The sequence below is a fragment of the Neophocaena asiaeorientalis genome, unplaced genomic scaffold (genome assembly GCF_003031525.2).
Source record: "Neophocaena asiaeorientalis asiaeorientalis breed wild unplaced genomic scaffold, Neophocaena_asiaeorientalis_V1.1 scaffold761, whole genome shotgun sequence".
Taxonomy (NCBI): Eukaryota; Metazoa; Chordata; class Mammalia; order Artiodactyla; family Phocoenidae; genus Neophocaena; species Neophocaena asiaeorientalis.
The window spans coordinates 329,752-356,012 of NW_020174818.1; the positions used below are offsets into that span (position 1 = coordinate 329,752).

The window sequence follows — 26,261 nt, forward strand, 5'->3', positions numbered from 1 at the left end:
TAAGGGAGCACATTACCACCCTGGCCTCAGCCACACCACATCCATCTCTTAGTTCAGATTCAGGTCACCAGGGAGATGAATGGCTCAGGCTCATAGGGAACAGCCCTGGGGAAAGCAGGGCGAAGAAGGCATGGCCAGGTCTAGGCTCCACTGCTCTTGGAGCAGAGAAGACTGGGGCTGGGCGTGGGGGAGCAAGGAGGTGGTATGGTGGTGGTCACGGTGGGAAGAGGAGTTGGAAGAGGGGTGGGGGAGGGGCAAGAATAATAGTAACAGCCAATATTTACTGCACTCTTTATGCAGGATACTGTGCTAAGCATGTTTAATTCTAATAACAAGTAGGTACTAGTATTATCTACACTATAGAGATGAAGAAACTGAGCCTCAGAGAATATGTGACTTGCCTAAGGTCACAGACAGAGCCAGGATGCAAACCTGAGCAGGCTCTCTCCACGCTCACTCTCCCTATAACTGCACTATGCTATCTTACATAGCTTACAGGACTGAGAATGGCAGAAGCAGTTTCTCCACTTATCAGATAAAATGGTTTCGGATCCAGTCTGGGTTCTCTCAGCTGTGCCAAGTTTGGGGGCTGCCATGCACGGTCCTTGGGTCCTGGGTTCTCTGCCCTTCAGTTGCTAAGGTCCCAACTTTGATGGCTATCTTGTGGTTTTTCCTGGTGGTTTGACAGGGCTGCAGAAGAACCCATGTGGTCCTCTTTGGTTCTTGCTCTCAGCGTTCACTTTAGTTCAGTCACTTAATCCAGCAGCCAGGCAGTCTACCCAGGGTGTATATGTGCCTGTACTGGACTCCGTTCATCTGTCTCCGAAAATTCACTCGCCCCATCTGCTTGCCCCACCCTAGACCTTGGCCACCTGTTTTATGGACAACCCAGCTGCCACTACTATCACGTCATTTACTAACACATCTGGTTGTCTCAGCGCCCTCTGGGAGGAGGGTTAGTTTCTGAAGGAGCTTCCAATGTGCGCATTGTGATGGGACTGCAGTGGCCTATTTTGACCAAGCCAGAGGCTCCTCTCATCCTTTCTAGTCTCAGGTGAACCACTGTGCTTTAGGGTGTGGGATCTGGCGCCCCCTGTGGCTACGGGAGTGGTGGGGTAACACAACCCTCCCTTTCTTCCTGTCTGAGAAGTGATGGTTCTACATGGTCTGTAGGACAGAGCAACTAGCTGTGCTTTCTGTTAAGCTTTGGTCATAACAATACTACTTTATATTTTTATCCCCTCCTTCCCTGCCTCACTTCTCTTTTCCCCCTCACTCTTGCTGTCCTGGGATTACATTTCCCAATGAAATCTTACTACATAAGCTTTGCCTCAGGCTCTGTTTTCTAGGGAACCAGAACACAGCCAAAGGCTTGAGGGAGCCAAATGCCGGGTTAGGCAGCAGTGTAAGGTACCAAGTGTACTTAAACTGTCCTATTATTTGAGTGCATTTTGCCTGGTCTTTGTCCAAAAAGAGCTTACAATGTGGTGAGGCCCTGGAAGTTGTTCAGATGAGCTCTAGAGCACCAAGGAGGAAAGAACACATTTTGGGGAAGTCAAGGGTTCCATGGAGGATACCGGGGCTGGGCCTTAAGGAAAGCCTCCAATTCTCATAGTGTGTGTTTACTTCATTCTTACAGCCAAGAAGGCTGGCTATGCCATATTCTCAGGCCAGATTCAGGATATAACAAAGCCAGAGACAAGAGAGACCATACTAAGGCCTCTTATTAGTCTAATTTTTTTTAAAACATCTTTATTGGAGTATAATTGCTTTACAATGGTGTGTTAATTTCTGCTTTATAAAAAAGTGAATCAGCTATACATATACATATATTCCCATATCTCCTCCCTCTTGCATCTCCCTCCCTCCCTCCCTATCCCACCCCTCTAGGTGGTCACAAGAACGAGCTGATCTTGTGCTATGCGGCTGCTTCCCACCAGCTATCTATTTTATACTGGTCTCTAATTTTATTTATCTATTTACTTGTTTATTGTCTGTTCTTCCTCTCCCCTCCTCCTCCTCAATGTAAAAGCTCCTTGAGGACACAGATTTTGTGTGTCTTATTCACCAGTGAATCCTCAGCAACAGAAACAGTGCCTGACACTTAGCAGAGGCACTATAAAATATGTTGACTGATATGATCAACTGGGATTAACATCTAGATAACATTAATGGAAAGAGGAAGACCCAATTCCAGCTCCAAGAATCAGGCGATAGGCAGATGTGCCTCCGCTTTACTGACCCTTGGTTAAGTGACACCTGTCCCTGCTGGTGTTTATTCCCTCATTTGTTCACAAACATTTATTGTGTGTCTGCTTTATGCCTGGCACTGTGCTGGATATTACTTTACAGCATGAACAATATAGAAATAATGCCTACCTTACAGGAGTTTACAGCCCTGGGGGAGAGACAACAAAGAAACGGACAATTATAAAACAATGCAATAAATTCCGTAGGTGCAGAGTAGAATCACCTAACCCATCATGTGGGATTAAGGAAGGCATTCCTTAAAGGGGGGATTACCAGGCTTTCCCAGCTCAGGTGGGAACCATTCATTATGTTAAGGTCAGATTTCATGGAGGTGGTAGGGCCCAGACCTGACGACATTTTCTTAAGTGAAAATGTGTAGATGTCAGAGGGCTTGGTGACCGAAGCTGGTCACAGATGGTTCCTGGCTGACCGGGAGGCTGTCAAAACCATCACTGGCTTGGCCAAGGCTGGGGTTTCCCAGCTCAGAACCTAGTACCCATGACTTACCAGAGAGGCACAACCAAGATGAAGAAATACATCTCCGGCTTTGGCCAGAGTTCTCTCCAGTTGACTGAAAAGACTGACTGTGGAAACTCCCCATAGCTGAGGCCAGAATCCTTTTTAACTCTGAAGTTCCCTGTGGAGCTGATCTTAACAACTTAGCTCCCTTTTCCTTGGGAAGGCCCTTCAGAAAACTAAGCATTTTTTTTTTCGCCTAAAATCCCCCTCCTCTCAGGTCTTTTCCCAGGCCGACCTCAGAGAGTAAATGATAGTAGTGGCTTGCTGAATGAACTAATCATGAGAAGGTGACATCTAAATACAACATGTCACCTTATGAGCCTATATTCACCTCATGAGTATATTGGAAGGTGGGAAAACGGAAGTGGGGGACCTGGGTTTCTCTAGGCCTTAGAAAGTTTCCTTTTGTAGAAAATTTCTTTCACATCTCAGAAGTGAGGCCCCCCCCTTCACTTTCTTCTAAATACGTGCAACCTCGACACTACAAGTCCCATAAGGCCTGCGGTGGGGAGTCACCATCTTGGCGCACCTTCGCGCGCATGTCGGCGGGAGAGCGAGCCTTTGGGGAGAAGAAGCCCCGCCCCCGTGCAGCCCATTGGTCGGAGGAGCCGGCGGCGGGCTCAGCGGTTGGCCATCGCGCCCGCCCGTCCGCCGCGTCGGCCGGGGTCAGAGTGCGCGGAGGTGAGTCGGTGTGTTGTGGACTCGTGGTGCTGGCTGCCGCTGTTGAGGCGGCCGGGAACGGGCGGTGGGGAGCGGGCGGAGCTGGCCCTGCCTCTGCCTGGCCGGCGCCGCAGTCGGCGCGGGCCGCGCCCGCCGCCGTAAACTGCCCTGAGCGCCTGCTCAGGCCGAGGGAGAAGTCGGGGCCTGCACCTGGAGGGAGCCTGCCGCGCTGGCCCCGAGGAGGGGGCGTTGCCATGGCGACAGCCTCTCCCGCTGCTGACGGGGGGCGGGGGCGGCCCTGGGAAGGAGGGCTGGTCTCCTGGCCCCCTGCTCCTCCCCTTACAATTCCCTGGACTTGGATGGGCCCGAGTTGGGGGCAACACCCCGGGGTGGGTGATGCGGCGAGGCCCCCCCAGATTGGGCCCTGGTAATGCATGCGGGGTGAGGGTCGCGGCGCGCAGTTTGTGCAGCCTGGGGTGCTGGCCCATGTGCTCACCCTGGATGCATGGTCTACTGAGAAACGTTTAGGCGGAGAAGGAGAGGGGCAGGGCTTTGAAAGACAGGCTGGGTGAGGTGATTAAGTATGCTGACTTCCTACCTGGGATTGCTTAGGAGGAGGAAGAGAGCTTTGACCAAAGAGGATAGAAAACTAGCAAGGAGATGGTAGAGAGAACATTCCCTTTACCCTCTCCCCAACACACACACAGACACACAAGCTTAGCAGTTTACTTGTTTTTGTAAATCTGTTGCGGTGGTCGTAGTTACGGTGGAAGGATTGAATAAGGGGCCTAACTTGGCTAGCTTTCTGTTTGCTTTTCCTGCAAATGCTCCAGCAACAGGTGTTTTCTTAAAACAAAAAGGCATGAACTTGGATTGGGGCTTGATTGCGAGTTCTTGCAAAATATAACTGCTCCTTGTTGACTTGGAAGATGCTGAACGTGGCTTCTCATTGGGGGTTTGGATTCTGTCCTTAGGGCTGGACTTTGTAAACTGATAGTACCCATCATTCTCTCTGCTATAGGTCTCTGGCCACTTCTCTGGTATTAGTTCTTGTCAGACATTTTATCAGTTTCCCAGGCGAAGGGCAAAATACCAGGAATCCCATTGGCTAAAGACCGTACACTATTTGAACGATAGTAGGTTGTGATTGGCTGAATGATTTTTGATTGTAGAGTTTCTACCAGAAATTGGCTTCATCAAATTCTGCTTTATTCTGACTTTATCATACACAGCATGCCTTGTTTTGGTGGGTTCATGCCTGGAGCTTAAGTATATTATACCTGAATCCCCTAGCATTTGAAAGCCAATTTATAAACAGGGACTTGGAGTGTGACTCCACTAATGTGTGTGTCTGTGATCTTGGTTAGAAACCCACTTGGCTGCCTTTCGTGGGGGGAGTTGGGGGAGGTAGCTGCCGGGAAGTGATTGATAAGGTTTCCTTTATGGATTCTGTGGTGCTTCACTGGAGCTCAGAGCACTTTGGCAACTTAAGCACTCCAAATTAAAAGCTCATTAACAATTCCTGCCCAAAGATCCTGTAAATAATCGGCTAGCTAGGTCACAGAGCTTGGCTGAGAGCTCTCCTTGCAACTTGAAATTTCCAAATAAAAGTGCTTTTATTCCCTTTCATTTTGAAAAGTGTTTTCTTTGCGGTGGGGTAGGTTGGCGAGTGGCATTTTTCCAGGGGATCTGAGTAGAATAAAGTGTTAAATGTGTAGAGTGGTAGAAGGAATAGATTGGTTCCAAACCTAGGTGTTTCTTTGTGCAAGGGCGTTGCTAGCTTACAAGGGCACTTCGGCAACTTCTAATCCTTTTGAAGATCTGATGAGTAAAAGGTGCAAGATTTAAGTGATCTGAAGAGAAACCGGAGTATGGAAAATCTGAATTAAGTGATAAATATGATAGGTGTCCATTGATGATTTGATTTGGGGTTTGATTACCTTGACTTTTTTAGAACTTGAGGCAGACCTAGATATATCCTGCAAGTGTTTCCTGGTCTGTGTGGCCATTTGCAGTATGGCCTGTGGCTTTGTGGCAACCAGTGTTTCCCCCAATCCCTGCTTCAGTGCCTGAGTTCTGAATATTGTCAGCCTTTACTAGGATCCCCTCCTTGGCTAGACTAGGATTCGGGATTATCCAGAGAGCCACGACTTCATGGCCATCTCTCTCAGTCCAAGCTCAGATATTGTAAATGTTTAGTATTTCCAGGAGATAAACCTCCTTAGGAAGAAAAGTATGCCACTAGAGAAGATGAAATTCATCATTGCAAAAATATATATTGTTGACCATTGAAAAAACGCAGAGGTTAGGGTAACCGACTCCCCACACAGTTGAAAATCTGCTTATAACTTTTGACTCCCCAAAAATGTAACTACTAATAGCGTTGACCAGAAGCCTTACTGATAACATAAGCAGTTGATTAACACATATTTTGTATGTTATGTGTATATCTACTTATATTTAATGCATTCACGACCTCCTAACTTTTTCTTAATTCTTTTGGTATTTCTAGGCTATGTGGTTTATCTGCGGGCTTTTTCAAATTGTCACAAATCTCCAAAAAAAATCTCCCAATATATTTATTTATTGAGAAACATCTGCACATAAGAAGTGGACCTGCGCAGTTCAAATCTGTGTTGTTCAAAGGTCAACTGTAGTACTAGTAGCTTCTGAAAGCTCTGTACTGGCACTGTGCTTCCACATAGATAACTGTTATCCCAAAGTAGTTTGAGTTTAGGAGTTTGAAGTATGGTGTGATCTTTAAGTTGTTTCAAACAGTATTGAAATAGAGTTGTTGCAGAGATCTGTATTTATCCACAGCATTGGGGCTTTCCAGCTCTCACAGAACCTTCAGCATCCCCAGCGGCCAGTCTTGGCATCTTCGAAGTAAGGAGAGGTGAGAATCCTGTTGCATGGTCAAGGTTTGGCTTGACTTCTTCCTTATGAGTATTTGGGCTTGGAGGGTGGGGAGTGGGGACTGGTGCAGACTGTACTTTTCTGTAGCTTTTCCTGACAAGATACCATATGCTAAAAGACTACTGAAACTTACCCAAAGTCTATAAAGTGGTGAGAGTTGAAGGTGGGATATCCATACTTTCAAGTTCTGCCATGATTTCTCAGTGGGCATTACATGAGCACCTACCTGAAGTTCAGGAAGGTTGAATAGAACCGGAATAATCCTTTATCCTGAGAAATACACATCTTAAGACAATAGGAAGGATCACATTTATTTGGCTTCTGATAAATGCATTTGACCAAGGCCTTTGGGATCTTGGTCACATGCATTTATCAAATTTGGGTTGTGGGTCACCTTTGGGTGGATGGTTAATCCCAGTCTGTCTCCGTTTTACGAGGATCGGGGCTGGCTAAAAAGGTAGACTCTGATGATTGATATCCAGGATGTCAGAGGCTGTTTGTTGAATAACTGAGGTCCAGGCATTTTGCTTGGTGGTGGGATTTTGGTGGTGAACAAGACAGCTGCTGTCCCTGACACCAAAGAGCTTACAAGTTCATGGGCGAGACAGATAGTATTGAAGCAGTCACAAGACCTCTGAGAGTGCTGTAACGAGGTAAGTATATGTGCTTGAGAGTACTTAGAAGGATCTCCAGGCCAGACTGGTGGGTTCAGGGAAGGCTTTTCAGAGGAAGTAACCTACTCAGCTAGAATTAGATGAAGATGTGAAGAACCAAGTGTGAAGGTCAGAGCTTTGTTGAGTTTGAGAAACTGAAGTTCAGTGTGATTGAAACATACAGTACTCAGTGGGCAGGAGACAGGAGAATACAGTGAGAAATTAAGGAGGAAAGGTAAGCAGAAGCCAGGGCCTTATAAGCTCTTAGGATTAAATGGTGGGTAGATAAAAAGATTAGACTAGGTCAGCAAACTTTTACTGTAAAGGGTCAGATAGTAAATATTTAGTCTTTATGGGTTTGTGTCACAACTGTTTACTCTGCTGCTATAGCACGAAAGCAGCCATAGTAGGAAAATGAGTGAGCATGGCTGTGTTCCAGTAAACTTTATAAAAACAGGTGGCAGCTGGATTTGGCCTGTGAACCAGCCACTGGATCAGACCATCATAAAAGCCATGAGAAGCCATTGAAAGGTTTTAAGAAGTGGACTGATACTAGATGTGTGTTTTAGAAAGTTTGCTTTAATTTTAATGTTCAGTGTTAAGAATGGATTGGAGGGGATAGTACCTGAGGCAGAGAGACCAGTAAGGAGGCTGTGGCAGTTATATGGGTAACATTTTCACCTTTGAGGCAGTGTTTTGACAATTAAAAATTGAGTATACCTGAATCTTTGCATCTTTGTGTACACTGGTTCTCTTTGCTAATTTCCTGGCCATCTACTTGAGCTTAAATGATGTCTACCAGAGAAACTGTTGACGATACCAGCTCCTATTTCACAGATTAGAAAAGATGTGGGAAGGACAGGTTGGTGTGGAATGAATGAGAAGTTTGGGGGAATGCTTTTCTATTGAAAGTAGTAGTGAATAAATGTAGCCGGGGAGAGATTTTGGTCTTTGGTCTCATAGCTTAATGTTAGTTGCTTTGAATTTCTTGAACTGTACACACGGAGGGGGACCCATTTTCCTAAGCTTCCCAGGGAATTGCCTCATTCTCTATATGTCCTACTTAGTCTTCTTCTTTGCTTGCTTCTAAGAAACTGATGATCTTTTTCTGGTTTTGAGAGTGTCTCCTAGTTGAGTATGATGGTATGTGTCAGGTACAGGGATCAAATAAAGTATTTGTTGAGTGTCTGATGAATTGTCTTCCTCTACCTGCAAGCTCCGGTGTGCATTGCTAGAGGTTTCTGATAACAGGGCTTATGTGACCTTGGGCAAATGACTTACCTCTCTGAGTTTAGCTTTTCTATCTGTAAAATGGAACTTAATAGGTTGGTTAAAGGAGTTAATGAGATGTAAAACTCTTAGCGAGGTGTCCTTAACTTTTGTTATCAACAGTATTTTACACAATTTTTTAAAAAGCAGGTAGCAATTGGGTGACTTGGCCTTTGGCTTAGTACATTGGGGTGCTCCCAATTGTCATTGTGGCCATGTAATAGAAACCTAGTCCCTGGCAGAGGCAGCCAGCAAACAGGAGGAAATTATAACGAAAGCAAGTTGCTGCTCTTCATACTGGAAACTCTTCAGACAGCAGGAGTCCCATTCGGAATTCCAGAACTTTCTTCAGGGTGGACCTTAGCCCCAGCACCATCAGTGAAGTGAACTGAGTGAGCAGCTACCCGAAAGAAATTCACCGAAGTGTGACCAGTCATTTTCCTGGTCTGTTGGGGCCGTTTATTAATGTTGCCACCCTTGTGGCTGTGTAAAGTGCCTCTTGAATGCTTTTTATTACTTTTCATCACCACTCTGGGAAGCGGGTCAGGTGGTCAGCATTATTGTCCCTGCTACGCATGTGAGGAAACTGAGGCCCAGGAAGGTTAAGTGTGTTGTCCGAGGTCATGCTGCGAGGTACTGTTAGAGCTGGTGCAGAGTTGCCCCCAGATGAAATTGTGTGAGTTTATTGCTGTGATTTCTCTTCTTTTGAGTGAGAGATGTATAGTCATTGCAGAACTGCAATCTAATGCATGTCTTATCCATATCTCCTAGTGTTGATCTGGGTCCCTTTATCCACTTGGTCCTGTTGGGTTTTAATTGATGACTGCTAGGAACAGGCCTGCTGGGAAGCAGATTCCCTTTGGGTCATTGTTTTTAGTCCATCCTCCTTTGGGGACATTCTTGGGGGAGCCTTGGGTGACGAGAGATTGCTTTGATATGTTCAAAATTGTGCCTTGTGCCCCACAGCTACAGGTAAAATCAAAAGGCGGATAATTTATGGGAGTGTCAGAGCTGGCCGCTGGCACCTCAGGAAGCCATTAGTATGCCTGTTCAGACCCTCTGTGTCCTTGCAATTGATTCCTCTTTGCATGAGCCTGATTTGGGAAGCTGTAGATCTGTGGGTAGTGATTGGATGTGACAGTCCAAACACTGGTTCCTAAATTAATCCTTTTAATAGTATTCTGGCACCAAGGCAATGCTCGCTCACTCTCTGTCTCTAACTGGGGAGGACAGAATTGGGGGGAGGGGGCTAGGAAGAAGGAGAGAGAAAGAAGGAAAAGAAGCTTTTCCTGATTCTTAGGCCCTGCTCTGTTCTGCCATGTTCTGATTCCAGAGCAGTTGACATCATAATTCATCCGGCAGACATTGCCTCACACTTACTTTGTGCCTGGCCCTGTGCTGGGGATACAGAAATGAATAAAATGTGGTCCTTGCCCTTAAGGATCTATGTTTAGCTCAGTGTTCCTCAGACTTTTTAAACTCATATACTCCTTAGATGGGAAAAGCTAATCTTATACTTTTCTTTAATGCTGCTTGAAATTTTAAACTGGATTCAAGGGTCTGACAAAAAGCAAGTACAAGAAATGATCTCTTCAGGGACTTCCCTGGCGGTCCACTGGTTGAGGCTCCCTGTGTCCACTGCAGAGGGCATGGGTTTGATCCCTGGTTGGGGAACTAAGTTCCCACATGCAGCGCGGCCAAAGAAAAAAAAGAAATGACCTCTTCAAATATGCCTTTTTACACACACATACACCCCTACACCTGCTATCTTCCATCCTTCTCACGTGACTTGCTGAAAATTACTGCTAAGAGGAGAAACAGATAACTAAAATCTTACAATATAGTGAGATAAAAGTTAAACTGTGCTACTGGATCGCTTAAGCAATTAACTTTCTGATGAGGTGTCAGAGAAAGCTACTAAAAGGGGAAGATTTGAGCTGGATTTTGAAGAAGGAACAATAGTTTGCCTGGTGAAAATGGAAGTACATTTCAAAACAGAGGGAGCAGCATTTGCCAAGGCACAGATTTGTAAAAGGAAACATCACATTTAGGGGCCTGAGCAAGAGCTGGTTGTCACCCTGCTTCCTGCCAGTTTCTCTGCTTTGTGAGATGGGAGGATTTGCTCCCCTGGAACTGGGTTTGGGAAGAGGCTTTGAGTTCCTTGTGCTGCAAGTTGCTTTAATCCAAGACACCGCTTCCTGTTTCCGCTTTTTTTTTTTTTTTTTAATATTTGTTTATTTATTTGGTTGTACCGGGTCTTAGTTGTGGCTCGCAGGCTCCTTAGTTGTGGCTCGCTGGCTTCTTAGTTGCGGCACATGGGCTCCTTAGTTGCTGCCTGCAGGCTCCTTAGTTGTGGCATGCGAACTCTTAGTTGCAGCATGCATGTGGGATCTAGTTCCCTGACCAGGGATGGATCTTGGGCCCCCTGCATTGGGAGTACAGAGTCTTAACCACTGCGCCACCAGGGAAGTCCCCCTGTTTCCGCTTTTGTACCCAGGCTGCAATTTGTTTTTCTTATTAGAAACAAATTTGAGTGATTTGGACAGACTTAATTATTGCTATGGTTGAGCTCCTTTTAGTTAAAGTCATACCTTAGCTCAAAAGAAAAACTAAAGTTGATATGCATTGTTAGCCCTATGGCTGGTGGGAGAATCAGCCAAGTGGAGAAAGTGGGCCCTTAAATGTGGGAGAGGAGAACAGGGCCCTGAAGAGCTGAGTGCCTCTGAGCCTTAGTGTTCTCATGTGTAAAATGGGAATACTGTTACCTATTTTGCCTGATGGTTGGGAGGTTTAAATGAGATGAAATATGTAAGTCACAACTACAGTGCCTGGCTTGTAGTAGATTTTCACAAAATAGTGTTTCACTTTCCTCTTTCTCATGTATTAGCAATAGCTCCCTTTTGCTGAGAACTTACTGTTGTGCAAAGCACTTTGTACATATTGTATGGTATAATTGAACCCCTAAGAGATAGGTATTTTTGTTACAGCTATTATTACAAAGAGCATGTGGTGGAGGCAGGATTTGAACCTGTGCTTGTCTAATACGGCATTTTAACAACTAGCTGTATGACTCCTTGTTTCTGCTCCAGTTCTCTATTTTGGAAGCAGGGGTATAGCAGGTTCTGCGTACCTCCCCTCTGGGGTCAGATGCTGTCTACAAGTGTGGGAGGAGCTTACAGGGATGAGAGTACCATACCATACACTGCCCTTCCTCCATTTCTATCTTATTTACTATGTGTTAGGAAACTAGCCTTTGCTCCCTCTCGTGTGTGGGGTCACAACTGACGTGCAGGTCTTTGCAAAGAGATGTTTCCCATCCTTGGCCCCTTGAAGGAGTTTGCCCAAGCTACTGAATGTGGCTGATGGGTTAGTAAACAGCAGACAAATCACAAACAGGTACTTCTTTTTCTGTGCTGCCTTGAGTTGCTGAGACAGGCTAACTGAAGGGGAGAGCGAGGCTCCTATGGCCTGTGATGTTGCCATCAGAATTTGGTATTCCTGTAGGTCTTAGTGACTTTAGCTCTTCTGATAGTTTGGGATTAGCAGCTGCTTCTGATGTTGGACAAGTTCCCCCTAGCCCTGTCTTGGAGCAGAAGCAGCTGAAGCTACAGGTCTAGAGGTTGATGGGTTGTAGAGAGGAGGAGAGTGTTTTGTTGAGGTGAGGACCCAGCTTTAGAGTACCTGCTTGCATTCCACTTTGGGGCCATCAGGAAGTCGTGTAGAGGTTCTAAGCTTTTGTAGGGGTGTCAAGCTTTGTTCTGCCTTAGGCTGAGCCCTCAGGCCCCTGGCCTCCACTTGTGAGGCTACAGAAAAGCTTGGGGGACAAATGCTGGTGTCTGCTCCTTGTGTTAGGGCAGTGGCTGGAGGCTCTGAACTGGGGGTCAGGAGCCGTGGGTTCTCTTCTTACCCTTACTTGCTCTGTGAACCTTGGACTGTCCTTTTCTCTTTCTAGGGCTCATTTTCCCTGGCTTGCTGGACTGCGTCTTCTCTTAGGTTTTCTTTCACCTTTGACAGTCTATGATTTTCACAGAAAGTGCTCTGGCAGTTAAGAATGCATTCATTAGATTGAAAATTATGATTTTTGAAGGCATGCAGTTTATTTATATTTTTCCCAGGTTATTTTTAGCCACCTGAGACAGGGCCTGTGATTGAACGAGTTGCAGACAGGTGTTACTGTGTTCTCAGTGGATGCCTCTGTGGCTTAGGTATCTGAGCACTTGTGCTACTGCAGGTCAGATTGGAACAGGAACTTCCCCAAGACTGGGAACTGGGTACTCTGTGGCTGTCCCATGTGCTTCTAGTCTGGACACAGAACCTGCCTCAGTGCCTTGAAGTTTCTCTGGAATGCAACCCTGCCTCCCAGTCTGGCTTTTTTTGGTTTGTTTTTTTTTTGGCCGCACAACGAGGCTTGCAGGGTCTTAGTTCCCTGACCAGGGATTGAACCCAGGCCCACGGCAGTGAAAGCACCGAGTCCGAACCACTGGACCTCCAGGGAACTCCCCAGTCTGGCTTTTTATGGAGTGGATTGAACCCAGGGATGGTATAGACCCATACCCTTCCCAGAGATCCCAATTATATGTGGATGGGGAGATGGGGTGGGAGAGGACCCCATATTTCATGATGGGCTTGTCTTCTTTTCTCTCCCCCAGGCTCCCCTGGCCTGTATGTGGATATTAAAGGATGGCCCCCTCCCTTCGCCCTTCCTTCCCCCCTCCAGTAATGGAAGGCTATAAAATGTCTATTTACCCAAGACGCCAGAATGACTCCTCTGTGGTTCCACTAATCTGGTGATTTGGTGCTTCCCTGGTCTCTCAGGTAAATAGAAATTGAGGCTTTTTATAAAGGCATATTATTTCCCTCATTAAATGTGTGTTTTGGCACATGCGTTATTTACCTGACCGACAGTAATGGCTGCAGAGGAGCCATTGTGTCTGTTGTGTAAATACTCTGCACATCCTCCAGGGGCTGTGGTGCAGGCCTGCTCCTCCAGATCGCGCTGGCCCTGTGGCAATCCCTGTTTTCCCCTCCCCTGCCTCACTGGGGGACTGGTCCCTTTATTTTGAGGAGAGAATCATTCGTTTTCCTCTTTGCCATAGGCTACTTACTACCTTTAATTTGCTAGGAGAAGGAAATGGGTGTCAGAATAAATGTGTGTAAATCTTCGTCTCTGGTGAAAGCTGATGAGGAGATAGATATACACAGAATCATAAACTGTTCCTTTTGAGTTCTGCCCCTCAACTAGATTCTCAAAGTCCTGGCTGATGATATAACGTGTAGACTTATATTCTGCAAACTTGTGACTAAAATATAAAGACATCAATAGAAAGGGGCAATCTCTAAGGTGTCAGAGGGTAGACAGGCAAGTGGAGCACCTCTGCAAGGAAGTGCAGGGATATTTCCCAAGCAGGCTCTAGAGGTGGCAGGGATGCCCAGTGAGGGGCCACTGGGCAGGGGCACTTAGGATGGAGACTCCGTGCTTTGAGGGCTGCCAGAGGAGAGCGTGCAGCCTACCCTTTGTGGCAGTACGGGGAGATGGCTCCCTCACATACTGTTCTCTGTTTCTTTTTTTTTTAAAAACATTGCATGTGGTTAAAAAAAAAAATTTTTTTTTAAGTTTGAAATAGGCCAAATTTACATAAAAGTTGGAAGTAGGGTACAAAGAATGTTTTTCCTGAACCATTTGTGAGTTAAGTTGCCGACCTAACACCCCATCACCCTAAATACTTTGCGTGCATTTCCTATGTGCAAGGACATTTTCCTACCTAACCATAACACAACCATCAAAATTAACATTCATATGTTACCTCCATCTAATCCTCAAACCCCATTCAAGTTTTGCCAGTTGTCCCAGTAATGTTCTTTGCAGCAAAATGATCCAGTTCAGAATCGTGCATTGCATTTAGTTACCAAGTCTCTCATCTCTTATAGACTTTTCTCACTAAACGTTCCTTGAGATTCATGATCTTGATACTTTTGAAGATGACAGGCTGGTTATTGTGTAGACTGTCCCTCATTCAGGGTTTGTCTGATATTTTCTCATGATTAGATTCAGGTTATGCATCTTCAACAGGAGTATCACAGAAATGATGCTTTGTTTTTCTCATTGCATCCTATCATGTGATGTAAGATTTTGATAAATCCCATTATTGATGATGTTCATTTTGCTCACTTGATTAAGATGATGTCTGCCAGGCTTCTCCATTGTAAACTTATTCCCTGTTATAATTAATAAGCAATCTGTGGGGAGATACTTTGAAACTATGTGAAATCCCTTACCAAACTTTAGTTTTCAAAATTTATTTACTTATTTATGTATTTATTTTTATCTTTATGGCCTCATGGTTTCCTTTTTTATTCAGTGCATTATAATCCATTAATATCATTATTTACTTGCCAGTGGGAGCCCCTTCAAGCTGGTTTCTGCATCCTTTTGAGCATTTCCTTGCTTTCTGGCACAACAGGATGTTCTAGGCTCATCTTGTACTTTCTCTGCCACAGCCCTGGAATCAGCCAGTTCTCCAAAGAGCTCTAGTTCTTTCAGTGGAGAATGTTGTTTAGAAGGCAGCTAGGTGCTAGATGTGCACACTGCTATCAGAGTGTTGCTGCCCCCTGGCCCTTCAGTAAACAGAGCTAGAACATATATATACTTGTGTCTATTTTATTTATTTATTTATTTTTGGCTGCATTGGGTCTTTCTTGCTGAGTGCGGGGTTTCTCTAGTTGTGGCGAGCAGGGGCTACTCTTCATTGCGGTGCGCAGGCTTCTCATTATGGTGGCTTCTCTTGTTGTGGAGCACGAGATCTAGGCGCGCAGGCCTCAGCACTTGTGGCATGCGGGCTCAGTAGTTGTGGCTCGCAGGCTCTAGAGCGCAGGCTCAGTAGTTTGTGGCGCACGGGCTTAGCTGCTCCGTGGCATGTGGGATCTTCCCGGATCAGGGCTCAAACCCATGTCCCCAGGCAGGTGGATTCTTAACCACTGCGCCACCGGGGAAGCCCTAGCTTTATTTTTATATATTATATATATATCAGAAACCATGAGTTCACACTCCAATTCCAATTCGACACCACAGTTGTTTTTCCCTTTCCATGTTTTAATTCCATCCTCTAACAGTGAGAAACCTGGTCCCATTACCCTTAACATATGCCCTTTTTTGATCAATCCCTCTGTATGTAACTAATCTCCCGTTGTTGCCACTGCCCTTTCCCCCTCTTGGGTACTCTTTTACCCTGCCTGGGAGTCCCCACATCAGGCTGCGGCTCCTTCTCCACCAACGGATGCCCTTCATACCCCACTAGGGCTGTGGCATGCTGCATCACACCTTCCTGCCTCTGTATGGATGCCTCCTCACCCAGCCTGGGCTCTGATACTCCCTCCCAGACCCTTCTGCTCCTCCCACTTCAACTGATGTAGACCCTACTTTCCTCTGCCACAACTAATGGCTCTAAAGCCATTAGATTGAATTTTTCAGGAAGGGGAGAAGAGCTGCCCTCTGTTTCTTGACTTGAGTTGAACTTATTTTTTTTTAAATGTAAGGGAAGTATGGAACCCAGTGACTGCTGATATGTGGAAGCCTGGTCTCCTAATGTCTGCTCTCAAGACTTTTTACAAGGGAGAAGCTTTTTTATGTGGGTGAAATCAGATGAGAAAGAAAGGCCTGCAGGCGTGAGGACCTCTGGCCATCAGTGTGTTGTCCATGGGAGGGAATAGGGCATATATAGTATGTAGTATGGGGGGGTCTAGAGCAATCTGGGGGTGCAGGAGACATTGATGTTACTCTCTGAGGTTGCCTTATGCATTGGATTTATAGGCCCAAAGTATGGGGGTCCAGGCTTGGCCAGGTGGGCATAGCCCAGTAGGATAGTAGTAGTAATAATAGTAAGCTTATATTTATTGAGCCCTATGTACCAGACCCTGCTCTTAGAGCTTTACATATGTCCTCTCATTTCACTCTCGCTTAAGGAGTAGGAGCTGCTATTGTCATTTTACAGGTGAGGAATTGAAGAACAGAGCTTGCCCAAGGTGCCATGGCAAGTAAGTGGTAAAACCAGGATTCAAACCCAGAAGCCCTCCTTAATCATGACGATTAATTGCCTGTAGTATTTGGCAGATGGAGTCTGATTGACTAAAAACACTTTATACACTATATATACACATTGGAAAACATTAAGACTTTCAAAAGTCCTTATGCATGACCTGACTTTGAGAGGTTAGAGAAGAGTTCTAAGGCCCTGAGGGACTTTGGATTCAAACTAGAACGTGTAATCTGAGCAGACTGGTGTCTCCCATCTCAGCAAGGCTTCCAGTACCGTTCTGGAGTAGGTGACGTGAAGAGTTATTTTGCATTCCGGCTTTCAAAAGGATGTTGGCCTGTTTGCCTTTCCAAGGGATTCCATAATGAAACTCAAGCCAACCTTTGTCTATCCCCGGCTGTGGAGTTTGGCTGCGTTTTTTGGAGAGGCTGTAGGCCACGGTGAAAACAAGCACTACGCTTGTGCTAGAATCATGAAGAACTTAAAATACTTCTTGGTCTTTGTTCCATATGGAACTTCACTGTAGGAATAGGGAAATTGAGGACCCACACCAGCACGTATCCTAATAAATATGCAGGCAAGTTACTGTAGGTCATTCCTTGAGTCCCTGGAGAGCCGGGGTGAGAAGTGATACTTGGCATGATCCATGTCCGCTCAGGTGGTGGTGACCTTGTTGCCTCTAGTGTGCTCTGGACTTCCCAGGCTGCTAGCCTCCTCCACGCTACAGGAGGGAGTGAGTGCCCATTGCAGTCTTTCAGAGGCAAGCTTTTGGCTCCGTCAGACTGGGGCTTCAGAAAGCTTAAACTGTGGCCATTTCCATATTGAGCAGCATGATTTCTTGTTTGACTTCGAGGATTAAAGTTGAGGGAATTTGAGTGTTGGGTATGAAATGGGAAAAACACAAAATTTCTGCTTTATTCCTGTTTTTTTTTTTAAAGGAAGCTTGAGTTATTCGTGAGTAAAACTTAGGCTTATATTTTTATATTTCGTTAGTCCTCTAAGGAGCAGACATTCTGCATATTTAAAGGGAAAACTTGAAAAGTGATTTGGATTTTTTTTTTTTTGCACATGTACACTCAGAAAACTTTACTAGACTTTTAGCAATGCTCCCATTACCACCACATCTGGGTTTTCTCTTTTTCTTCCCTATTTAAAAAAAGTCTTGCAGTCATTCAAGGCCTCTAGTAGAGAGTTAGTCTAAAGGCAGCGGAGGAAGGCCCGAGGCTGTTGGCAGCTGTGCTCTGCAGGCTTCGTTCATTCCCCCAGGTGCCACTTACTGGCTGGGGGCTGGGGAATCACCAGAGTATGGTGAGCAAGCTCCCTGTGATGGGCTCTGCTCCTTTCCCATTGGGAGAAGGGAGGAGGGCATGTGGAGACATCAAGATACAGACAAGAAAGCCAGGGACAATGGCTGGGAATGGAGCTGAGGAGAGAGTCCTGGGCATTTCCTTCTGTTTGTCTGAGTCTACTTAGCTCCCAGGACTGATTGTACAACCGGGGCACCCCAGGTTACTTTGGGAAACTTAGCTTTAATGTTAACTGTTGCCACCTGAGAAGTGACCACAGAATTTTTCTCTCTCTCTTTTGAACTTTAGAGCTGCACTTAAAGATCAAGGCCTGCATCTTGTTTTGAAAATGGTCTGGGAGACTCAGAGCTGTCATAATGCTGTGGGGGCCAGTATTAAGGGTCTTGAACTTCAGTAACGAATACTGGGATTTAGAAAAGGGGCACAGAAACACTGAGGAGTGGTTCATGTTCTGTGAATATTCCTGAAGACTAGGTGGAACAGGGCCACGGTGGGAGGGAGTAACCCAGACTCTCTGTTCTTTTTTTTTTTTTTTTCTTTTTCTTTCTTTCTTTTTTTTTTCTTTTAAACTTTCCTCCCCTAAGTTTTAGATGCTTCTGGATGTTCAATGCTAGCACCTTTACAGACTGGAGCAGCTCGATTTTCTTCATATTTACTTTCAAGAGCAAGAAAAGTGCTGGGCTCCCACTTATTTTCTCCCTGTGGTGTTCCGGAGTTCTGCTCCATATCCACCAGAAAGCTGGCGGCCCACAGCTTTGGCGCATCCATGGCGGCAATGATGTCCTTCCCTCCCCAGAGGTATCACTACTTTTTAGTGCTGGACTTTGAGGCCACGTGTGACAAGCCGCAGATTCATCCTCAGGTAACTGTTGCATCATTGCTTCAGCAAAGATGGGGTGGGCAAGGAGGGAGGGAGGACAGACTTGCTTTCTGGGACCCAGAGGAAGTTTCTCATGTCTTCTTGGCTTTTAGCTACTCATCTGGAGTTCCTGCCTAAGAAGCAGGACTTGACTCAGGCATCCTAGGGTAAGGTAGACCTGAGAGGTCTTTGTAGAGAACTGGGCACACTGTTTCTCTCTGGTCTCAGCCTTTGGGAATCAAAATGTTTCCTTCTGTCCCATCCTTCCTCTCTCCTTTCCCTTCCCTCCTTCCTTCTCCTGCTACTGCTGCATGTTCTTTTAAGGAATACTGTGTTAGCCTCCAAAATGGCCCCCAACGATCCTTACGTCCCGATATCCCCACCTTTGGTAGTTCCCCCCTCCTACAATGAGTGAGAACTCGCCCTGTATAACCAACAGAGTATAGTGGAAGAGACATTGTGTGACTTCTGAGGCTAAGTCATAAAAAGCATCACAGTCCACCTTGCTCTTTTGGATCAGTTGCTATGGAAGAAGCCAGCCACCATGCTTTGAGGATGCTCAAGCAGCCCTGGCGAGAGGCACATGTGTACCGGAACTGAGGCTCTTAGCTAAAAGCCAGTACCAACTTGCTGGTCATGTTTCTTGGCACTGTCTTGGAGGTGACTCTGCTACCCCCAGTCAAGCCTTCAGATAACTACAGCCCCAGTGGACATCAGACGTCAACCTCAGGAGAGACCCTGAGCTAGACTGACCAGCCGAGCCACTCCTGAATTCCTGGCTCATCAGAGCTGTGGGAGATAATAAATGATTATTGATGTTTTAAGCCACTAAGTTTTGGGATGATTTGTTATACAGCATTAGATAACCTGAACAACCATTGCTGGTCTGTTGGAAAGGAAAATTTCTTTGCTTGCATTTTTTTCTTAGTTACCAACGGTGTTCGGAGACCTTTTACCTTTTGAGGTAGTGCTGCTAAGAAGCTTGGATTAGCAGCAGAGAGACACGTGTGCTAGGTGATATTGGATTGCTTGGTGTTTGCTTTGGGGGCCTGATTGGGGGCCGATGTGGCAATGCCTTGTAGTGTGGGGGCCTTGGGTATGCCTGACTCTAGGACTGGAACTCCTCCCTGTAGGGCTGGATTATCAGGTGGGTAATTTGGGGGTGTGTAGACATGTGGGTCTGGGAGTAGCTTTCAGTAGTAAGAGGAGGAGAAGAGGATTGTAGCAGCAGGCACTTGGGAGACAGGGAGGTCCATTCAGAGGTAAACTGGGTTCATTTCTCATGGTTGGTTTTTTTTTCCAGGGAGGGGTTCTATCTTTAGGTTAGTAGATTATTTTCCATAAAGCAGATACCACAACCCTTTTACCTTTCCCTTTCTACTTTCCTGTTTGTTTCCTATTCTCAAAGTAGTGGTCTGCCTTTGGGGGAGGATTGGAATCAGGCCTGCTGAGGCTTGGGAAGACAGGCGCTGGATGAGGAGAGCTTCCTAGGGGAAGGAACTTCGCATGAAAGGGAAGACGGCTTGGGGGCAGCCTGAGCCACACTTCTTTCTCAGCCTCTTGCTCCTACCTGTGCTGTAGGGTCGTCTTCTCCACCTCCCCAAACTACTGGAGATTCTGTGGTGGGTGTACCTGGGTGGTGGGTGGGAGTTTTGGTTATGTAGATTCTCTTGGGTTGAGAATCAGGGAGCCATACCCCAGTATGCCATATTATTTCCCTTGCTGATGATTTCAGTTGCTGAGCAAGCCTTAGTAGGACCTGAGTCTAAAACCTAACACGTTGCTACTGCACAGGACTCACCCCTCTTCTGAAGCCTCACGATTGCCTAGCACCTTCTTGATGACATTTCCTGCTTTCTGCTTCCTGGCACATGCCTATGTATATTTGTTTCTGAACTTTTCAGTTAGATTATAAGCTGAGATAATTATGTGGCTCTGTTCTCTTGTCCTACAGAGGGTCCTGCCAATGTTACTGAAGGTGAAACTTGATTCGTGTCTCAGTTTGGTCTGTTAGTATCACCTCTCATCTCTCTTTCAAGGGCATTGTGCTTTTAATTTTTTGTTTTTTTTTTTATTTATCTATTGCAATGCTGAAGATATAATGCAGTACAGATTTAAATCACTTGTATCACCAACTTCCTTCCTAGACTTAGGCACCAGGGCCTTTTAGACCTAGCCTGAGGTTGGGCTTCCTGCTTTTTACCAGGGTCTGAGCTTGATTAAAGTTTATCTCCAGAATCAATGAACCCTGATGATGTGATTCCAAGGGCACTTAAGGAATTGGCTGTCCTGGTTCATTATTAGCAAAGCATTAGCTGTTACTTTAGAGAACTCAGGAAGAAGCATTTGCTGTCTTGCTTATCTTTAAAAGGCAAATACGAATGATCTTGGAAATTATAGACCCGTTAGTTTACTGTGATTCCAAAGAAGATACTTGACCTGATCGTCAGATAATCAATCAGCAAACAGCTAGAAGAGCATAGGGTACTGAGTAATAACTTATATGGGTTTGTGAAGAAGAGCAAATCCTGTCAGATCAATCTAACTCCTTGCTGTGACATAGTGATGGATTTGAGTGGATCTAGGGCAAGTGATAAATGTAATGCATCTCTACTTCATTAAGCCTCTACAATGCTGTGATCAACAGGTAAGAAGGTGAGTTCGGGGCCAGACAGCTCTGTTGTTGAACTACCCACTGGACCACTCTCAGGAAAGGGATGGGCAGCTTAGAAGTGACTTGAGACTTATTGTTATTGGCAGCTTAAAGCTCCCCCCGCCAACCCCACTTTCTTTTAAAAAAAAACCTTCCCTAAAGTTTGCATGTAGCAGGGTCCTGAAAGGATTCAGAGAAATGTTGGAGGATGGATTGGAGAAGTTGTCAGTCCCAGATAGGATAGTGTCCTTCCACTGAGGTCCTCATAGGTCAGGTTCTCATTATAGCCTCTGTATTGTTTAGATCTTTTGGTCAACAAGGGCAGTGGAGAAATTGGAAAAGCTCAGGATAAGAGGAACAAAAATTAGGGAGCTCAGCTTGGTGCTCTGTGATGACCTAGATGGGGGGGAAGGGGGGAGGGAGGTCCAAGAGGGAGGGGATATAGGTATACATATAGCTGATTCACTTCATTGTACAGCAGAAACGAACACAACATTGTAAAGCAATTTTACTCCAATAAAAAATAAAAAAAGAGGAACAAAAATTATTAGAGGCACAAAAATAAGACTTAGAAAGAAGAGAAACTGAATATGGTTTTAGTGACTGATTTCTTGTCCAGACTTGGAAGGAGTTGTTCCAAGGAGTATGATAATGACTTGCTCTTCATTTTAATAAGGACAAAAAAAGAATGTAAGTGGAAGCAGGAAAGATTGAGATTTGGGATGAGAGTGAACTTCTAGAAGAGACAGTAAAAGGACTAGAATATGGTGTGCAGGTTAGATCAGCCCTACCTAGCTCTCTCAGAACCTCTTGATGGCTGTCCACTTGACAGAGATACTTTGTGGACAAGGTCTGTGTGCCTCCTGGGGATGTGCTTGGACTGTGAATCAGAACCACCCCGGCTCCCTTGCTGCCTGGCTCCCAAGAGTTGAACACTTGAACACAGTGCACTTCTGATTCTTTTGGGAGTGTGTCATACTCCTCAGTTGCATAGGAGGCAGGAACAAGTTTTGGGCCAGGGCCTCTCTGGAGGCTCGGCATGGGGTTCATTTCTCTCTGTGTCTGCTATTCTGAAATCCCTGAGTCAGCTTGTTGGGACTATCCAAAAGGAATGCCACCATGCAAACTGACAGGTGCAAGCTCTGTTGTACTTGAGTAACAATATTGGTTGTAAACATGGTAAAACATCTGGTATTTCCCATTTGTCGTAATTTTTGCCGTTTATTTTTGTACTCTGTTCAGCTCACTGAAACTGGAGTGGTTGGTTTGCCAGTAACAGGCTTTCACCTTTCTGGTATTTGCACTCATTTTGTTTTACACATTTTGATTCAGATTAACATGATAGGTATTGGTTGAACATGAGACCGTTTTTCGTTTGAAAATATTTTCTCACTTAAATGTTAACTTAGGTGGATTAAAATGTTTTCGAGACTCAAAATTTGAGGAATACAGTTCCTTTCTTGCTTTAGGAATTGTTTCCTGATATGGAAGTAGGTTTTTATCTGGTTCGGAGAATCGTGGCTGCTTTGTCCTCGGCAGCAGGAGTTCACGTTGCTCATTTTGGTGTGGGTGTGCATCGAATGCTGGTGGCTGTGACCCCGAAGCCCAGGGAGCAGCCTGAAAGCTTTGGTGGGAACTTTAATTGTGCAGCTTTAACCTGGGGGCAAGTTCTCTCACCACCTCAGTGTTCAGAAAAGACCAAAGCAAATATAAGTGAGGAAAATGAGGTGTAGGCCATAGCATGCGGGGGAGGAGGAAGTAACCTCAGCTGTCCAGATGGCCAGGGAGGGGCGGCCCGGCGCTCCTGTCTGGGAGCACACGTCCTGGCTGCCGCCTCCCCTCCCTCCCTGAGTTCGTCCATCAGACTCCATCAGGCTCCGAGGTACAGCCTTTTTCTCACTGCTCTGCCGCAGCCCCGGTGACTGTTTTCCTTCTCATCTGTATTTAAGTGCCCACAACTTTGGAGAAAAATGACCTTTGGGGTTGAGGTTTTCTAGTGTTTGGTCTTTGTCCACAGGGGCTTTTTTTTTTTTAAGGAAACCTTGAAGAATCTCCATCTGCATTTTGAGTTAGAACTATGAGTAAAGGCGTTTCTTTTTTATAGAAAATTGTCCAGATGCCGGGTTATTTTGGGAGGGCAGGGTGGGGGGAGGGTTGATGGTGACAGAAGAAGGGATAAAATAGAAGAGAGGCATTTGGAGGATTTCAGTATGACTTGAAGCTGGCTCCTCGTTATTAGTCTTTTGTGAGAGAGACATTTTGGAAAACTTCACAGGAAATGGGTTAAGATCCCTACAAATCACACTATATTGATTCCCTTCTCCTCCCTTCAAGGCTGAGAGGCAGGAGCCCGCTACCCCCTACTCTCCCCCCACCTGATACACACACATTGCTCTTTGCTCCATATTCGGCTTCTTCCCCTCTGCTCTTGGTTCCTGTACTTCGCAAGTGGATGGAAAGGCCATTCCCTAGAGAAAGAACTCACCCTTCCCTCCCCATTCACTCGTCCCAGTCTAGGTTCCTCCAAGGGGGAGGGGTCGGGTCAGGCTTTTTTTTTTGTGTGTGTGGTACGCTGGCCTCTCACTGCCGTGGCCTCTCCCGTTGCAGAGCACAGGCTCCGGACGCGTAGGCCCAGCGGCCATGGCTCACGGGCCCAGCTGCTCCGTGGCATCCCCCTGGACCGGGGCACGATCCCGCGTCCCCTGCATCGGCAGGCGGACTCTCAACCACTGCACCACCAGGGAAGGCCCCGGGTCAGGCTTTTTAGCGGAGGACCCAGTTGTTGGGTGGTGGTCCGTCTGCCTGTGGTCAGTCAGCCCCGCCCCTTCTTCTGTACAGACAGGCCAAGGCGCTGACACTATTCTTCTAAACTGGGAAATGAAATGCAAAACCGACGTTAATGTAACATTATGGTTGAGATTAAATGCACCAAAATCAGGAAATTCAAAGTTATGCTTCCCACAGCAACTATAACTCAGCCTCATCTGGCGTGTGTAGTATTTTGTGTTAGTGTGGATGGTGTTATATGTTAAGACATTAAAGTTAACACCATAAGCAGAGCACAAAATGCTTGAGGGGGCTGAGTTACGATGACTGTGTGAGCCGTAAGTGTTCACGCATAGGCTCTCGACTCCTGGAATAATTTTTCCCCTGCCCATCAGACCAATTATTGCCTTTCTTATCTCTGCTTTAACACATCTCTTCTTTCAGGGTCAATCTAAGTGAATTCCTCTATTGGTGGCCAGTAATGGGTGGGCATGGGGCAGCCCACTAGGCCCTTTTGTCCTTTTTGTTGCTGCTTCCATAAATGTGGTGCCTCCCCCACCCCTTCCTGAGCCCCCCTCCACAGGCTGCAGTTTCCTGGTGGTCCCTCAGAGGGATGGGCCTCCCCTGGCTCTCACTGTGGCTCCTCACTAGTGCTCCCTGAGTGGGACAAGCATTTGCCCCATTTGCCGTGTCCGGAACTTGACCCTGTTGTAACTTCTTGTGAAAGCCGAACGGCCCTTCTTTATTTGGAGCAGGCACAGCAATGTAAAAGTAAAACACACATGTCGGGGAGCGGAGCACTGGTGCATGGTGGTGCTGCCACGTGTGTTTGGCATAGCAGAGGTACGATCGAAGTGGGTTTATTTGCTGTATTCAGTCTGCTTCTCTCCCTTCCCCAGGGTTTACACCTTTAAGCTGCCATAGTGTGTAGTTAGGCTGTGGAGTTGCCTTGGGGTGGGACCAAGGAACTTTCCTTGGGGAGCGCTGGGTCACCGTAACAAAGTCACCATGTAATTTAGTGCAAATCAGAAGACATTTCCCCCAGCCTCTTGTTATCCGGTGGCCTCTCCAGGGCTGAGACAGCTGTTGGAATGCAGATTTTGTTAGACATGGAGCTAAGGTTGATGGTGGGGAAGAACTCTAAAGAATAGGGCCATTGATAAATGGTGAATGAAATTAGGGACTGTTAAACTAACAGTGACACTGAGCTGCCTTTTAAGGTTTTTGTTGGACATGACAAGACCAACCAGGTCAGTAAAGGAATGGGGAGGACTTCATGGTAGCCACCTTAGAGGCAACAAAAAGGCCTCCTTTTACTCTTTGGATGACAACTTCAAGCTCTTTGTTAGATGCTGGGGCATAAAGACAAGAAATGATCCATACCCTCAAGGAGCTCGTAGTCGAGGAGGGTAGACAGCCGCGTAACTGCTGTGAAGCAGCGTGATAAGTACCGTGGCCTGGGTGAGTACTCAGTACAGTGGGTGCATAGAGGAGGGGACTGGTCAGCCCTGCTCACGGGTGGGGGAGGGGTTGCACAGCTTCCTGTTAAGGGAAAGTCAGGAGGCTGAGAGGGCCAAGTGGGCTGGAGGGCTCTCAGAATTGCTGCAGCAGGAATGAAAGAAGGCACTCACAGAGTAAGGCAGGACCAACTGAAGGAAGTCTGAAAAACCTGACCTGCACTGCAAGCGTGTTTGTGCACCAACGTTGAAAATGAGGAAGAGGGAGAATGAAGACTTTGAACCCGGCAATTTTTTTTTTTTTTGCCATGCTGAGCGTCTTGCAGGATCTTAGTTCCCGGACCAGGGCTCGAACCCGGGCCCACAGCAGTGAAAGCGCCAAATCCTAACCCCTGGACCACTAGGGAATTCTCAGAACCCGGCAAATTATTTCACTGTTTGGCTGGTAGGGTGGTCTATATCGGTGATATGGTATTTCTCACGTTCAAGCAGAACATCTTATTGGGATGCCGTAAGTGAGAGTACAGAGGCTACAAGAGGTTTAAGAGAATTTTAGCTAGTAACGTGTGGGCCAAAAGGGTGAGGATCAAGATAGAAATATGTGAGCTGAGGCCCTGAGGCGTTGTCAGGGAGCTGCCCCTGAAGGTAGCACTGGGCTGGGCTGCAAGGTCTCCAGGGAGAGAGGTAAGGGCTAGGGCCTGACAGCCGCTCCGCCCGCCAAGTACTGGTAGTTTGGATCTGGATCTGCTAGGCATCCCTTGGGAAGACCTTCCGTAGATCAGGGAGGTTTATACCCTTCAAACAGATAAACGGCCTGCTGACTAACATTGAGAAACAGAAGGAAGGAGGGAAGGATTAATGAAGAGGCAGGAGCGCCTGGATGAGAAGAGATTTGCTACAGTGGAGGTGACCGGAGGGGGTG

General features: G+C 46.3%; 1 protein-coding gene across 8 annotated transcripts in view; it reads left to right on the forward strand.

Moving 5' to 3' along the window:
* The first annotated feature begins 3,433 nt into the window (after positions 1-3,433).
* Positions 3,434-26,261, forward strand: part of ERI3 (ERI1 exoribonuclease family member 3) — a 129,689-nt gene continuing 106,861 nt past the window's right edge. The window contains exons 1-3 of one of the 8 annotated variants that reach the window (XM_024760406.1): positions 3,441-3,450; positions 6,250-6,325; positions 18,189-18,466. In XM_024760406.1, the coding sequence (XP_024616174.1) occupies positions 18,212-18,466 (255 nt within the window). In that variant the 5' untranslated portion in view covers positions 3,441-3,450; positions 6,250-6,325; positions 18,189-18,211. The other 7 variants (XM_024760403.1, XM_024760408.1, XM_024760405.1 and 4 more) reach the window with 7 other exon arrangements.